The sequence below is a fragment of the Lacerta agilis genome, chromosome 7 (genome assembly GCF_009819535.1).
Source record: "Lacerta agilis isolate rLacAgi1 chromosome 7, rLacAgi1.pri, whole genome shotgun sequence".
Classification (NCBI taxonomy): Eukaryota; Metazoa; Chordata; class Lepidosauria; order Squamata; family Lacertidae; genus Lacerta; species Lacerta agilis.
In genome coordinates this window covers 79,534,221-79,552,080 of record NC_046318.1, presented here as the reverse complement: position 1 = coordinate 79,552,080, position 17,860 = coordinate 79,534,221, and the positions used below count along the sequence as shown (strand labels likewise).

Below are 17,860 nucleotides of genomic sequence, written 5' to 3'. Positions count from 1 at the left end.
AGCCAGGTATCAAACAATCTGCGAGTGGAGCTCACCCCCCATTTTTGGGGGGTGGGTCTTGCAAGGACAATCACCCTCAATGTGGGAGCTGCCTTCTTTATGGCAGAAAGCACCGGAAGTCTCAGGCTTCACTCATCTGAGACTTACGGGTATAGGGCAGTATATAAATTCAATAAATAATTATACTATATACATTCAATGAATAATAATCTGCCGATGAAAAAAAGGAAAGGGTGTTTACCTCTGTATCTCTCCAGAGATATACAATCTGTAGAAATTAACAAATAGATTTATAACAAGACTAGTGGTTTAAACCCGTTAAAATAACGGGCGCTAGAACATTTCTGACACAAAACCCAAGGTCCTGAAGTGCAGGGAGCAGGGCAAACCATGCGCTCCCTACACGGTGTTAAGATTCCTGAGGGAGAAATGAGGGTGTGTTTCCTTTTATTGTTCCTGTCCTAAACATACTTACTGCACGAAGCATGGCTTGCTGCCTCCTCCTCCTCCCCTCACTTTCCGCATGTGCGATGCTCTCCACATGCCTGTCACTCGCCCAGAAATAACACGCTGCCACAGACACCCACGGCCGACGCCGAGCTCAAGCTCAACAGAACCCTGCCTTAATCCCGCCCCTCTGGTCTGGGCTGCCTGGCGGGCTAGGCTTGCGCTTGCTGCTGAGGTAATGGAGTTAAGGGCTAGGAGCAGCCATGATGGTAGGTTCCTGCGGAGCTCCCACCGCCGTTGTGGTGAGGTCTTGGCCAGGGGAAGGGGCGGCCGAGGGAGAGCGGCGACAGGAGGGGTTTTTTTCCCCTGGAGTGGTGTGGGGCTGGGGAACAGTAGAACAGGTTTCCTTCCGGATGTGTGGGGCTCCCAGCCCCTTTCGGAGTGTGGGGTGGTGGGTGGGGAAGCGAGGGGGGTGAGGCGGCGGCGGAGGTGGCAGCATCATCTCCCGGGAGGCTTTGCCCCCCCCCGTTCTCCTCCTCCTTCTGCCCAGCGGCGAGAGCGGCAGCGTGGCCTCCCTTCTCGGCCTCCCTTCAGCCTCTGGAGCACCAGCGTTCCATTTCAACCGCCCCGCTTCAACTGCCGCCGCTGCTCCCGGCCCGATCTCTCTGCTCCAATCCCTGTGTCCGTGGGGCACATGCTCAGTAGCGCAAACCCAGAGAAACAGGGACTGGATGCAAAGACACTTGCGTTTTATATATATAGATACACTGATTAGAATAGAAGCAATGCCACCCAACCCCACTTCACTGATGTTTCGCCCTCCACTTCTTTCCCCCTTTCCCTCCTAATGCATCACTAATGTCTCAACAAATGAAATTTGAAAAAGGAGACATTGTACATACTTTTGTAAACCAAGAAATCATTAATATAAATATTTTAAGAAGAGCCGGGGGGAGATACTGAGATCAGAGTAGAACAAGTACCATGAAATATAAGAAGGTTTTTCTTTTGGGGGGGGGGAATTAACCAGTCTTTTTTTATTAAAGCCTTTGTGTTACAAAGCAAACAGATAAGCAGGGAAAGGGATATCTGTCATTTCCACATTCAGTTCAGTTTTTTTCCATGGCTCAATTCTTTGTTGCACTCATCAGATCTGGGTTTGGACCTGAATGTCTCGCTTCTTTCTCCCATCTTCCTCCACCTTGAAAACCCTCTGGAATATGACCTTCAAGCTCTCCCTTGACCAACTGTGTTTCTTTCTTCCAACCAGGAAATAAAACAGTGGGTGAGCACTGCTGTTTAGGTAGCTGCATAAGAGCCCAAGAAATGCTTCAGTATTGTTTCCACCTTTACGGAAAATATGGATTAATTAAATGCAGGTATATGGGTTTCTTTGAACTTCTGAACATCCTGAGGACCTTGCCAAAAGTATGAGAATAGCAAGAGGGAAAAAGTGAACCATTCTGATTCTTTTGAAGCATCATATTTGTTGGCTGACCCGGAGTTCTAGTTGCTCTCTTCCATGTTCCTCCTCCTTGAAAACCCTCTGGAATATGACCTTCAAGCTCTCCCTTGACCGACTGTGTTTCTTTCTTCCGACCAGGAAATAAATCAGTGGGTTAAAACTGCTGTTTAGGCAGCTGCATAAGACCCCAAGAAGTGCTTCAGAATTGTCTTGATCATTACGGGACAAATGGATTAATGAAATGCAGGTATATGGGAAAGCTAAGAAGAGGAAGAAGAGGAGGGCAAGTAGGATGGCTGTTACAGCTTTTCCCTTCTTCCTCTGTTGTGATATAAAGTAAACTTTTATCAACAGGATCAGAGTGGAAATAGTCATGAGTGGGATACAAAGTATAGCATTCATTAGAAGCTGGTAGAAAATGGAATTCTTGATAAGCAGAATATTAGGAGGAATCCAGCAGTTTACAGTGAGCAGGAAAGAAATGTTCCATATGAAGGCACACACAAGGGTGGAAAAGTGTGGTGGTCTTTCGCATCGATGCCAAAGGGGGAAGAGGACAGAAACACACCTGTCCATGCTAATGGCTGTCAACAGATATTGACCAGTGTTGTACATGAACAAAAAAGGAAAGATGCCTAATGATATAAACAAATAATAATCATAGATAGGTAAGAATAAAAATGACTTCAGAAGATTTATAATGGGAAAAGTAAATAAGCATATGAGTGTCCCAAGGTCAGCGACTGCCAGATGGAGGATGAAAGTGGTGAAGGGATTCCTCTTCATGCAAAAGCCAAGAAACCAGATGACAGTTGCATTCCCCAAAAGTCCAAAAATGCTAATAAGTAAAATGAAGGCAGAGATGAAAATGTCTGCTATATGATATGTTGGTAATTCATGATACAAACCACCCTGGGGGGTTAGGAGGTCAGTTCTGTTTTCTGCTCCTGAAGTGGACCAGGATCCCAGGTTACCATTGCTCATTTTGCTTAATCTCTGCTTTTGAGCTATTTCTTGTATGGATCTTCCTACCAAGAGAAAATAAGCAAATGTGGAGTCAGTTTTGGCTATATAGCTCAACCATATTAAAGTTAGACACTCATACAATAATAAAAGTGACATGCTATAGTGGGAATTCATGAATGAGAAGGAAGGAAAGAAAAGAGAAGAAAGAAAGAGAAAAAAAAAAAAAGAACAAAGAAAGAGAAGAAAAAAAAAAAAAAAAAAAAAAAAGAAAGAAAGAAAAAGAAAAGAAAGAAAAAGAAAGAAAGAAAGAAAGACTTTAACAATATTGTTCTTTGGAATGTTTTTCAAAATTTATCAGTTTCAAAGGCTTAGGGGGGGGAATGCAGTTTGCCGATGGATTATGCATTTCTTCTTCCAAGTAAAGAATCTGCAGGCACAGCATCAGTAAGTATGATTTTTGAACTAGAATTCCCCCTCTTCTGCTCTCTGAGTCAGACTTTACATCTGAAATTAATGTGTTGTGCACTATACATTGAGATTGGGGCAGTTGGATGGAGTAAATGTTTCAAAACTGGAGTGGAGAAGAGAAACGGGAGAAGGAGTTGAACATCAAGAAAACCTGAAAGCAGTGTTCCCAAAGCTTTAGAAATAATTGAACTTTTTGGACGTGTAGCCGGCTTCAAATTAAATAAGGTGAAGACCAAAGTATTGACTAAAAATATGAATCCTGTGCAGATACAGAAGTTATAGGACAATACTGGCCTTAATTTTGTTAAAAAAGTAAAATATCTAGGAGTCAATTTAACTGCAAAAAATCTAAACCTGTTTAAGGACAATTATGAAAGAGTATGGACCGAGATAAAAAGAGACTTAGAAACGTGGACAAGATTAAAACTTTCTTTGATGGGCAGAATAGCTGCTATTAAAATGAACGTTTTACCAAGGATGCTGTTTTATTCCAAGTGATTCCAATCTTAGATAAACTAGATTATTTTAAGATATGGCAAAAGGACTTGACGAAGTTTATCTGGCAGGGGAAGAAGCGAAGAATTAAATTCAAGATATTAACGGACTCAAAGGAAAGAGGAGGCTTTGCCCTGCCAGATTTACGGATTTATTTTGAGGCAGCAGCCTTTTGCTGGTTGAAGGACTGGTTTAAACTAGATAATACTGATGTGTTAGACTTGGAAGGTTTTGATAATGTGTTCGGATGGCATGCATATCTCTGGTACGACAAGGTAAAGGCCCACAAAGCTTTTAAGAATCATATAGTTAGAAAAGCCCTTTTTCAGGTTTGGATGAGAAATAAAGATTTATTGGAGAGAAAGACTCCCAGATGGATTTCACCCGTAGAGGCAAAGGCTTATAAAAGACCTAATATGTCTGCAAAATGGCCAAGATATGTAGATATACTGCAGCAAGAAGGTGAGACGTTTAAGTTGAAAAGCTACGACCAAATGAAAGAAGAAGTCACGACTGGCTGCAGTATCATCAAATTTTTGAAATTTTTAGATTAGACAAAAAGATTGGTTTTCAGATAGAAAAATCAACGCTGGAAACAGAGTTAATTGACCCGAACTCTAAAAACCTTTCCAGGATGTATAATTTGTTGCTAGAGTGGCATACGAAAGATGAACTGGTTAAATCTGCAATGATAGATTGGGCAAAAGATGTGGGACATAATATTATGATGGATGACTGGGAGAGGTTGTGGAAGGAAGGTATCAAATTTACTGCTTGTAATGTATTAAGAGAAAATATTATGAAAATGATATATAGGTGGTATTTGACACCAGTGAAGGTAGCTAAGATATATCATGTTACAAGTAATGTGTGTTGGAAATGTAAAACGTCGGAAGGTACCTTTTATCATATGTGGTGGACATGCCCAAGGGTTAAGGCTTTCTGGGAGAAGATTTATAATGAAGGTAATGAAAATTACTTTTAGTAAGAAACCAGAGGCCTGCCTTTTGAGCATGACCAATCATGAGATACCCAGTCAGGATAGAGTGTTTTTTATGTATGCCACAACAGCTGCCAAAATTTTACTTGCAAGAAACTGGAAAGGCGAAGAGATTCCGACAGTGGAAGAATGGCAGATGAAATTAATGGACTTTATGGAACTCGCTGAACTGACCGCGAGACTCCGAGACCAGAGGGAGGAGAAGGTGCAACAGGATTGGAAGAAATTTAAGGACTATTTAAAAAATCGTGAAAAATTGGATATTGATATCGCAGAATTAGCTTGTTGAATTGGCTTTAGCTAGTTGATGTTAGATAAAAATAGTATATAGAAGTATTGTCATGAATGATTTTAATGTTTAGGAACGTTTTAGGATATGCAGTTTAAGTAATGAATTATAGTTGATTATTTAATATCTTGAAGACTATTAAGAAGAGTGGTGGACACGGAGTTACTATTCTATTAATTTAAGCAAGCTGACGGCGACGGGACTGCAGGGGGGTTCTTTGGAGAATTGGATACTTTATTTCCTAATCCGGAGATACCAGTGGTGGAAAATCGTGTTCCCTATGGGGGGGTGGATTATAAAACCCATCAGGGCTGGATTAATTGGCGGTATAAAGGGAAATCGAAACCCCCAGTCGGGGGGGGGGGGAGGATTACAAAACCCATCGGGGCAGGATTATTATATATAAAGGAGACCGAAACCCCGGTCGGGGGAGGATTACAAAGCCCATCGGGGCGGGATTTTAAATCTCTTTGGTGGCTTTTGTTGATTTAAAGTAACTCAAACTTCTCAAACTTAAAACTTCTGACTCTTTGCGCAGGTATAATTGGTTTGACTTAGTGGATACAGTTTCAGACTCAACTTCTACTTCTTTTTTTCTTGGTGCGTGGGAAAACCAACAGTAACAATTTAACTTTCACTTCTGTAAAGAAGGGAAAGTAACTAGAAGTGTGCTAGCAGCTGACACTCTGTGGTGACTGCGGGTATTGCTGATCTTGATTTTTGTAGTAAGCTGAGCTCCTCCTCTGGTGAAATCTGGTTACTGCAGTGGACAAAATAAGATTTGACTGTTCTCCCTCTAGTGGTTAAGCTTTGTTATTGCAGGTGGATTGTAATTTTTATTTTTAGAATGACAGGAAGAGAAAAAAAGAATCCAATGACCCCATTAGATAGAAGACCCTCCAGACAAGAGGAGGTAAAGGATTTGGAAGCATTATGGCAAAAAATTAAAGAAGAATTTCGACAAAATGAACAGCGGATGGAGAAAAAATTGGAAAATGTGCAGGAAACATTAGATAAGAAGATAGAAGGTGCAGTAGGAGAATTAAAAACAAAAATACAAGATCTGTCAGTAAAATCCAAAACTATGGAAGATTCACTGAAGAAAACACAGAAAGAGGTGAGAGCAGTAAAAAAAGAGACAGAACAAGTGAAAGAAGAAGTGACAAAGGCAAATAAATCACAGGAAGAGATTTGGGATAATTTGGCTTTAATGGAGATGAGGCAGAAGCAGATGAATTTGAAATTTCGTGGTATAAAAGAAGTGGCGAATGAGGATATAAAACAGAAATTAATTCAAGAACTGGCCAAATGGATGGATCTGAAAGAGGAGGAGGTAGCATATATGATTACTAATGCTTTTAGAATTACAGTCAGATCAGCAAAGGCCAAGGCTAAGAAATTCCCAGGTGATTGTCTGGTCATGTTTAATTCTTTGGAAATGAGAAACGCTATTCTGAGATTGAGTTATACAAACAAGTTGATAATTGATGGAAAGCAAATTATTGTGTTTAAGGAGATCCCGACAAGATTGTTGCGAAAGAGGGATACTTACAAACCATTGGTGGCTTTACTCAAGAAGAAAGAAATCCAACATAGATGGGAATACCCGGAGGGGATCTCCTTTTATTACAAAGACAAAAGATTTAAATTGACAGACGCATTGGAAGTGAAGAAATTTACAAGAAGATATGAAGAAGATCTGGGGAAGACAGGAACAGCTGGACCAGCACCAAGCAAAAGCAAGATAGAGCAGGACAAGAAGAAGAAGAACAAGAAGAAGGAAGAGGAGGAGAAACTAGAGGAGCTGGGGGCGCATGGAGGAGTAGCAGAAGAAGAGGAGGAAGAAGAAGAGACAACAGAAGACGAGGAGGAGGAGGAAGAAGAAGAAGAGAATATTGATAATAATAATACCAAACTTTAAAAGATTTTTCAAACAGGAGAGAAAGAAGTCATGGCATTAAAGTTAATTTCATGGAATGTGAACGGATTAAATGACAAAAATAGGAGAAACAGGATTGGACATGTTTTAAACAGAAGAAATTTGGATATAATTTGTCTTCAAGAGACTCACATTGCAAAAAAACATAGACATGTGTTAATTAACAAAAAGCTTGGAAGAGAATTTGTTTCCTCTGATTGTTTTGAAAAAGAGAGGAGTAGTAATGTACATAAAGAGAGTTTGAACCAAAATTGATTTCCAAGGATGAGGAAGGAAGGATTTTAATAGTACAAATAACACTGCAAGGTGAAAAATTACTGGTAATTGGAGTATATGCACCAAACGACAACAAAGCAGATTTTTTCAAGAACCTGGAAGAGAGAATGACTGAATTCATGGACCAGAAACTGATAATGATGGGCGATTTCAATGGAGTAGTGATGCCGACATTAGACAAATCGTTTTCAAAGAAAACAGTAAAAGAAGGCAAACTACCAAAATCTTTTTTTCGATTTGACAGAAAAATCTTGGCCTTGTGGATATTTGGAGATTGAAACATCCAACTACGAAAGACTTTACGTTTATTCAGAACCAAATCAAAGTTTCAGAAGAATTGATCATATTTGGATAACAAAGGAATTGATTGGTAGAGTGTCTAGATGTGAGATAATGCCAAGGACATTGTCAGATCACAATTCGATTGATTTAGAATTGAAGAGCAAAGAGAAAAGTCCCATCAGATGGAGAATGAATGAAAGTTTATTCGAGGATCCAGAAGTAGTGAATAAGGCGAAGCAGGAAATAATTGATTATTTTAATTTGAATCTACGAAAAGGAACCGGGCTTGATGTGGTTTGGGATGCGAGTAAAGCCATAATGCGAGGATTTTTGATTCAAAAGAATAGTCCAACAGAGAAAGAAAAAGAAAAAAAAGAAACAAGAAATTTTGAGTCAATTAATGATTTGTGAGAAGAAATTGATATTGAAACCTATGGATACCCAAATAAAACAAAATATAAAAATATTACAGACTCAGTTCTCCATGCTGGTGAATCAAGAGATTGAATGGAAAATCAAGCAGATGGAACAGAAAAGTTTTGAATCAGCTAATAAGACTGGAAAGCTATTGGCTTGGCAATTAAGGAAGAGGCAAAATCAGAATGTAATTAACAAACTGGAAATTGGAGATGGCATAACAGAAGACCCGAAGGAAATTAAAAAAGCTTTTCAAAGATACTATAAAAACTTATACCAGCAGGAGAAGGAGAATGGAAGGAAAATAGATTTATATTTGGAAAAATACAAATTGGATAAAATCTCGAAAGAGAAGGTGGATTACCTAAATACTCAAATTACGGCGACAGAAATACAAGAAGCGATCAAAAGAATGAAATTGGGGAAATCTCCAGGACCAGATGGACTGTCGGCAAGATATTATAAGACTCTCAGCGAGCAACTGATTCCGGTGCTGAAAGAAGTAATGGACAATATCATGAAAGGTGGAAAGATCCCTAGTACATGGAAAGAAGCATATGTAACTTTAATACCTAAGCAAGAGGCAGATCGATTAAGTGTTAAGAACTATCGGCCAATCTCTTTACTCAACAATGATTACAAGCTTTTCGCAGATATTATGGCCACAAGATTGAAAGGAATTTTAAATGAAATAATTCATAAAGATCAAACAGGTTTTCTTCCTGGCAGACAGTTAAAAGAAAATGTTAGACATATTGTTGACGTAATAGAGTATCTGGAAACCAGGAATGATAAACCAGCGGTATTAATGTTTGTTCATACGGAAAAAGCTTTTGATAATATTTCTTGGCAGTTCATGAAGAAGAGTATGGTCGGAATGGGAATAGAGGGGTCTTTTTTGAGAGGAATTGAATCGATATATTCAGACCAAAGAGCAAAGTTAATAGTCAACAATGAAATAACAGAGAGCTTTGATATAACAAAAGGCACCAGACAAGGTTGCCCGTTGTCACCGTTATTATTCATAATGGTCCTGGAGATTTTAGCTAAAAGATTGAGAAATTGCCCGGAAGTAAGAGGAATTAAAGTTGGTGCAAAAGAATTTAAGTTAAAAGCCTTTGCGGATGATTTGATGGTAACGGTAGAAGAACCCCAGAGCAGTGTTCCGAAAATATTAGAAGAGATGGAGAAATTTGGTCAACTTGCAGGTTTTAAATTAAACAAAACCAAAACAAAGATGATGGTGAAGAATATGGAGAAAGAGAGAGTAGAAGAATTAGAGCAAAAAACTGGTATAGCGGTATCAAAGAAGGTGAAGTATCTGGGAATCTGGTTAACTCCAAAAATATTAATTTATTTGAAGATAATTACCAACCAGTTTGGAAAGAGATCAAGAAAGATTTAGAAGTCTGGACTAGATTTAAACTATCCTTTAGTGGAAGAATAGCTGCAATCAAGATGAATGTTTTACCGAGGATGTTGTTTTTATTCCAAACGATTCCGATAATTAAAGGGACGGGACAATTCAAAGAATGGCAAAAAACATTGTCAAGATCTTTCTGGCAAGGGCAGAAACCAAGAATAAAATTCAAATTGTTGATAGATAAGAAGGAAAGAGGGGGCTTTGCTCTACCAGACTTGAAGTTGTATTATGAAGCGTCCTGTCTGTGTTGGTTAAAAGAATAGATGACATTACAGAATACTGATCTCTTAGACCAGAAGGACATGATAATAGATTTGGATGGCACTCCTATCTTTGGTATGACAAAGTAAAAGTTCATAAAGGTTTCATGCACCATGTGATAAGGAGAGCCATTTTCGAAGTGTGGGACAGGAATAAGAGACTTCTGGAGAGAAAAACCCCATGGTGGATCTCACCGATTGACGTACTTATATTAAAGAAAGTCAATATGGAAGGTAAAAGGTCTACATATGGGGATTTGTTAATGAGAACGGAAAGAGGTTGGAAGTTAAAGCCATATCACCAGATTGAAGATACTTTTACAGGATGGATACAGTATCACCAGGTGAATAATCTGTTGTTAGAAGATAAAAAAATTGGTTTCGAGGAGAAAAAATCTAGACTACAAACCGAGCTATTAGAAGGTAAAGGCAAATTTCTGACAAAAATGTATGATTTGTTGTTAGAATGGTATACTAAAGATGAGTTGACGAAAGAAGTGATGATAAAATGGGCCATAGACTTTGGGCATAATATAGAATATGATGCATGGACAAAATTATGGAAAGAGACGATGAAATTTACTGCATGTGCAGCTTTGAAGGAAAATCTTTATAAGATGATGTACAGATGGTATTTGACTCCAGTAAAATTGTCAAAAATGTATAGAATGCATGATAAGATGTGTTGGAAATGTAGACAGGAGGAAGGGAGTTTTTATCACATGTGGTGGACTTGTGGTAAGGTCAAGGCCTTTTGGGAATCTATTTACAATGAACTTAAGAAGATGCTTAAATATACTTTTCCAAAAAGACCTGAGGCCTTCTTATTGGGTTTGATGGGAGATGAAATAGCTAAAAGGGACAAAAGACTGTTCATGTATGCAACAACTGCAGCGAGAATACTGCTTGCCCAAAAATGGAAATTACAGGAATTACCAACGATTGATGAGTGGCAGACGAAGATGGCGGAATATGCTGAACTTGCAAAACTGACCGGCAGGGTCAGAAACCAGGACGACTCGAGGTTTCGAAAAGAATGGAGTAAATTTGTGGAGTACTTAAGATTGAATAGAGGAAGTTTGAAAACACTGGTAGGATTGGAATAAACCTTTGACATAGGTTAATATGGAGGAATAAAAACTGTGCGATAAGATTGGACTAGAAAACCAACTGACGTGGGGGAGGGAAGTCATAGCTCGGCGGAGCAATGGTTGAATATAATTTGTGTTAGATACTGAATTGATTGGTTGTATATTTGGAAAATTAATAAAAATTTATTAAAAAAAATAAGAAGAGTGGTGGATGTTAAAAAAATAGATACAAAGTTACTAAAGTATATTGATATTGAATGCAGTTGAGGGAACGGGGGAAGTCCCCCCCCTAAAGAAGATAGAAACTAGAATTGAATAATGATGGTTTATTGTTCCGGTGTATGTAGGTATGTATAAGTTTTCTTTTATTTTTTGTTATTTTTGTTTGATGTGTTTATTATGTTTTCTTTGTTGTGTGTTTGTGTGTGTTTCTGTTGTTTAATGTGAAAATAATAAAATATCTTTAAAAAAAAGAACATCAAGAAAACAAAAGCCATTATTATTATTAGTACCCCAGCCACAGTGGACAGCTTCCAACATATACAGGTGAAACTCGAAAAATTAGAATATCATGGAAAGGTTCATTTATTTCAGTAATTCCACTTAAAAGGTGATATATATGAGATAGATTCATGACATGCAAAGCGAGATATGTCAAGCCTTTATTTGTTATAATTGTGATGATTGTGGTGTACAGTTGATGAGAACCCCAAATTAACAATTTCATCAGCTGTATGCCATAATCATCACAATTATAACAAACAAAGCCTTGAAATATCTTGCTTTGCATGTCATGAGTCTATCTCATATATTAAACTCCAGTAGCTAATAAAAACAATTGCTTAAATAAATGGAATTTTCCACAATATTCAAATTTTTGAGTTTCACCTGTATAAAAAATTAGGAAAACAATGCATTGGGAAGGCATGTGCAAGTTTTATTATTATTAAAATGTGATTTTTTTTTAAAGCAAAACCAGATTAAATAATTCTCATATCAAATCCACTGTCCTAGATTTACAGTGGCCAAACAGATGATTAAGGGAAGCCTACAAACAGCTTTGGAACACAAAAGTCCTCGCCTCTGCTATGGTTTTCTGCTGGACTTTAATTTCCCAACCCCACTCAGGGCAACTTTGGCATTTACAGATGACCAACCTGCTTTTTTACGAGGGCTTGGGGACACTTCTGTCCCATCCCAAATACATTAACATACCACCCAATATGACTCAGATAAAAATTGGGACATTTTTCACTCCTCTCCTATTGACCCTCCTTGACCCCTGTTCTTTGCCCCCCACTTAGCATTTCCTGACATAAGAAGTGTCACCACCAGTAAATGGTTTATGAAAAAAACAATATGAACTAAAAATAAAACACAAACTAAAATGAGTTTAAAGCAGCAAAATGAGAGCTAGTGTCCATGTGTGTGTGCACGCATGCTGATGAGCCTGGCACTGACATTTAAAAATAATAATATTGTACCCCTATTGTAGAGCACTTGTGAGGCAGACAATTGGCATGTCCAGCCCTGTATTCCCTTCCCCAGGGATTCAGCCTGGGATTTTCTGCCTTCAATGCATGTACACTTCTGCCTCTGGTTCCCCAAACACTTTTGCAAATGAACTATGTCAACTTGAGACATCTACATACCTGTGAGCAACTGTTGATCAGCAGTCTAGTACAACAGCAAGCTCAGTGCAGTCTTTGTCCTGCTGGAGAAGGCAAAACAGAAATGGTGAACACAGATCAAGATGAAAAAAGTGGTGAAACTGATTGAGTGAGATAAGCAAGAGACTGCTAGAGTTATTTATAGTATTGTAAAAAGTGTAAATAAGCGGGCAAGTGACAGGAATAAAGGCTTATCTCATATTTGCTTTGATTTAAGAAAATAAAACAGATCCAGGTAATTGAAAAGAATTGATATACAGTACTTAAACATATGCCTTATATTAGCCCCCTCTTCACCAGTCATGCATTCAGTAAGTGCACAGGAGGGAGAGCTATTTGTCAAAGTAGATCCTGCCTGTGAGCTTCACACAGCCATCTGGAGACCTTTGTGGAGCCACTCAGATGTGGAGCCACTCAGAATAAGCTCTGCCCATTCATTCCGGGATGCTCCCTTTTGAAGTTTCCCTTAGCACATGGTTAACCAAATTCCCTGGGTGGTTTTATTTGTTTATTGGACCTGTTAGCTGCTTGTTACCCAAAGGTCTCAAAGTGATGCACAACGGGCTTCAAAAACTTTATGATCAATAGGCAATTATACTACCAACAAATTATCAATAGAATTTTACATGTACACACATACACAAATACAGTAGATCCTCCTTCCTTGGCAGCCTAAGTGGTAAGTTACTCGTGAATGCGACTGATTTCAGTTAGTTGATATCAGTGGATCTTTTGTGAGAATGATTTCATGGGCACCACAATTTATGTATAATTTTAGATATCACATGAAGGTCGAGATATGGGGGAATAGGCATTTGTAGGGAAAAGGTGCTGGTACTGTGTACCTTTGAGTACCCCCATAAAAAGCACTGATAACACAACCCCTCAATCCTCTGCACAATCCCTCAAGGTGTGCAGACTCCTACTGAGGCAGACCAATGCTTCTCACTTGATTAGCAATGAGTCCCCAAAACACATAGAGTGTTTGCCAGTCCTGCCATGTGTTACCCTATTAACTCCCAGGGTTGAACGTAGTCCTAGTATGTCAGATGCCTCATAGTGCAAGGACTATAGCTCTGTGGTACAGCATCTGCCTAATGTTCAGAAGGGTTCAATCCCTGGCATCAGCAAGTAGGGCATTCCCTTATCTGAAACCCTTAAGAAGTGTTCTCGGTCAGAGTAAGAGAATCATAGAATCTTAGAGTAGGAAGGGACCCAAGGGTCATCTAGTCAAAACCCCTGCAATGCAGTACCAAAACAATACTGGGCAAGTCAGAAAAAGCCAATGTGGCATTTTGATTCCAATTTTGGGGTAAAATATGGGAGATCAGCGTTCAAATTTTCACACAGACATAAAACTCCCTGGATAACCTCGGACCAGTCAGAGTCCCTCACCCAGATCTAACTCACAGGTTTGTTGTGAGGCTAAAAATAAGAGCAAGACAAGCCATGTATGCCACCTTGAACTCCTTGGAGGAAAGTTGGGATATAAATAAACAAATGGACTGGATTTTAGAAGGCAGCTTCCTATACTTTCATGTTCCTAAAACCTCATAAAAAATATTTCACAGCTGTGTTATCTTTTAACCTTTTAACCCCAGGGGTTGAAGCTGTGTGTGTCAATCAATCATCACCATCATCGGTGCTTAATTCTGCCACACCAGTTACTTGTCTTTCTGCTCTTGCAAGCGAAGAATATCTAACTTGAGCTTTTTGCTTACCTTTGACTAACGTTGGGTCGGATATTGTGATAGAGAGATGGAGAACCAAAAGTACCGGTAAGAAATCCTGTGCTGGCATAAACAACCAGAAGATTTGCAGACACCAATGCAACTCCCAAGTCTTGAAGATACATTCAATGCATTTTAGAGCTCATGACAAGATGTGCTGGAATGTGCCTGTTTGGCTTCATTTATGCTTTATAAGTATGCCAGTGTCATGTGACAAGAGAAAAACAATTATCATTGGGATGTAAATATGGTCTATAGAGGATTGTGATCATGCACACTAACAGCTCCATTTGTAAAATATACAAAAGTGCTTTGAAAGGATCCATTACACTTCAAAAGCCTACAAGTAAGTTTTAAGCACTGAGAAGCACTTTGCTCCCCATACAGGAGATTTCCAAAAAACCAGGGGAAAGAAAGCCCAGCTAATGGGCTGGAAAGAGCAGGATGATGGTACAGTAGGGATTGTTGTTTAGTCATTTAGTTGTGTCCGACACTTCATGACCCCATGGGCCAGAGCACGCCAGGCACTCCTGTCTTCCACTGCTTCCCGCAGTTTGGTCAGACTCATGTTGGTAGCTTCGAGGACACTATCGAGAACACAGTAGGGATACAGAACCTTTTTCCAGCAAGAGGACCTCATTCTTTTCTGGGAAAGCTCCTAGAAGGGAATACATATAGCCAATCTACTCCCACTTGTAAGCAGAGAGTTCTGTTTGGATAAAAGTAGGATGCTTGAAATCTCTCAAGCCTCTTTGCTCCCAGGTGCAAGCTACAAGAATTCTATGCATGGCAGGAGAGAGTGCAGGAAGGTGAGGAAGGCACATCTTGTGGCAGAATTGGGGTAAATGGGAAGGATGAAGGCTGGAAAAGGTGCAGCAAGAGTTTGCGAGTGACATTTGCTCCTCTGCTTCAGGCAGCAAAATTTCTTGCACCAGCACTAACGCATCGTGTCATTTCGTCTTGCTTTTTTCTACTTTTTGCATATTTCTTTTCCTTCACGCTCCTCCTCAAAGGCAACCTTTATGGTGAAGCTTCTGGACTCCTTTGTCTTCATCTCTCCTTCAGTCTGTGTTGGTACCCAGTCCAAACATACACACATCAATTCTCAAGCCATGCATATGTTTAAAACTATGAATAAATAAACGTAGAAGAGTGCCTTGTGCAAGGCAAGACCAGCAAGGATATAAGCAGTAATTATTCCTGTCCCTACCTGGAGCTGCCACTGGCCTAATCCAGGACACTCTGCATGCTAAGTCAAAGTTCTGCAGATGAGGAAAAGCCCTCAAAACACCCACAAGCATAAAGTGCATATGTCTCTTGAGACTTTGATAAGTGTTTTCATTTTTCTTTTTTGAAAATAATTTTTGTTGTTGTTATAAGTTCATTTCCTGAAGAAGAGGAGGGCAAGTAGGATGGCTGTTACAGCTTTTCCCTTCTTCCTCTGTTGTGATCTAAAGTAAACTTTTATAAACAGGACCAGAGTGGAAAGAGTCATGAGTGGGAGGCAAAGTATAGCATTCATTAGAAGCTGGTAGAAAAGGGCATACATTGTAGCTCGTAAATCAATAAAAATCCAGCAGATTACAGTGAGCAGGAAAGAAATGATCCATATTGTGGCACACACAAGGGTGGAAAAGTGTGGTGGTCGGTGGCATCTATGCCAAAGGGGGAAGAGGACAGAAACACACCTGTCCATGCTAATGGCTGTCAACAGATATTGACCAGTGTTGTACATGAACAAATAAGGAAACATGCCCCACGTTGCATTCAAATGGTCATCAAACGAAGGCAATGGTGGAAATAACGAAAGAAGATATATAATGGACATAATAAATAAGCATATGAGTGTCCCAAGGTCAGCAGCAGCCAGATGGAGGATGAAGGTGGTGAAAGGATTCCTCTTCATGCAAAAGCCAAGAAACCAGATGACAGTTCCATTCCCCACAAGTCCAAAAATGCTAATAAGTAAAATGGAAATGGAGATAAGAATGTGTGCTATATGAAATGGTGATAATTTATAATAAAAACCATCCTGGGGGGTTAGGAGGTCAGTTCCATTTTCTGCTCCAATATCTTCCCCTGAAGCTTCCAACGTGGACCAGGATCCCAGGCTACTATTGCTCATTTTGCTTAATCTCTGCTTTTCAGCTATTTCTTGTATGGATCTTCCTACTACGAGAAAATAAACAAATGTGGAGTCAGTTTTGGATATAAATCTCAACCATATTAAACTGAGTTACAGGAAGTTAGTTTGTTCTTGGTATGAGCTTTCATGTGCATGCACACTTCTTCAGATACTTCAGAATTTTTTTATTTTTACTAAACTGAGACACGCAAACAATAACAAAAGAGACATACTATAGTGGGAATTCATGACTGATGAACAAACAAAGAACAAAGAAACTCTTTAGGAACATTGTTCTTTGGAATGTTTATCAAAATTTATCAGTTTCAAAGGCTTTGGGGGGAACTGCAGTTTGCCGATGGGTTATGGATTTTTTCCTCCAAGTTAAGAATCTGCAGGCACAGCATCAGTAAGCATATCCTTTTTGAACTAAAATTCCCAGTCTTCTGCTCTCTGAGTCAGACTTAACATCTGAAATTAACATGTTGTGTGCTAGACATTGAGAGTATGGCGCCACGGTTGGATGGGGTCAATGTTTCAAATCTGGAATGGAGAAGAGGAACGGGAGAAGGAGTTGAACATCAAGAAAACAAAAGCCATTATTATTATTATTAATACCCCAGCCACATTGGACAGCTTAAAACATACATAAAAAATAACAAAACAATTCACTGGGAAGGCATGTGTAAGTTTTTTATGATTATTAAAATGTGATTTTTAACAAAACCAGATTAAATAATACTCATATGAAATCCACTGCCCTGGTCTTACAATGGCCAAACAGATGATTAAGGGAAGCCTACAAACAGGTTGGAACACAAAAGTCCTCTCCTCTGCTATGGTTTTCTGCTGCCCCAACAGCTCTTTGATTTCCCAACCCCACTTGGGGCAACTTTGACATTTGTAGGAGACCAACCTGCTTTTTTTACGAAGGCTTGGGGACACTTCTGTCCCATCCCAGATACGTTAACATACCACTCAACATTACTCAGATGAAAACAGGGACATTTTTCACTCCTCTCTTATTGACCCTCCTTGACCCCCAATCTTTCTCATTCAGTTACCATTTCCTAACATTAGAAGAAGTGTCCCCACCAGTAAATGGTTTATGAAAAACAACAATATGAACTCTAACAGAAAAACAAAACACAAATTAAAATGAGTTTAAAGCAGCAAAATGTGTGTGTATGTGTGTGTGTGTACGCATGTGCGTGCTGATGAGCCTGGATTGAGATTTAAAAATAATAATGTTCTACCCCTATAGTAGAGCACTTGTGAGGCAGATTAATGGTTTGTCCAGCCCTGTATTCCCTTCCCCAGGGATTCAACCTGGGATTTTCTGCTTTCAATGCATATACACTTCTGCCTGTGGTTCCCCTTCCGCTTTTGCGAATGAACTATGTCAACCTGAGACATCTACGTACCTGTGAGCAACTGTTGATCAGCAGTCTAGTACAACATCAATCTCAGTGCAGTCCCTGTCCTGCTGGAGAAGGCAAAACAGAAATGAGGAACAA

The 17,860-nt window shown here is 39.3% G+C and overlaps 1 protein-coding gene across 1 annotated transcript; it reads right to left on the bottom strand.

Annotated features, from left to right (window-relative positions):
- Window positions 1-1,927: 1,927 nt before the first annotated feature.
- On the bottom strand, window positions 1,928-16,343 carry LOC117050462 (proto-oncogene Mas-like). The gene is made up of 2 exons (XM_033156127.1): window positions 15,941-16,343; window positions 1,928-2,940 (listed from the first exon to the last, which is right to left on the bottom strand). Exons 1-2 carry the CDS (start codon window positions 16,341-16,343, stop codon window positions 1,928-1,930), a joined length of 1,416 nt encoding a protein of 471 aa, XP_033012018.1.
- Window positions 16,344-17,860: the final 1,517 nt, after the last annotated feature.

What these genes read in the sequence shown, in the direction of transcription:
- LOC117050462 (XM_033156127.1), bottom strand. Translation starts at nt 16,343, where the DNA reads ATGAGCAATAGTAGCCTGGGATCCTGGTCCACGTTGGAAGCTTCAGGG. An exon ending in TTTGTTCATGTACAACACTG is followed by an intron (nt 2,941 to 15,940) that starts GTCAATATCTGT and finishes TTCTCTTGGTAG; the next exon opens with GAAGATCCATACAAGAAATA.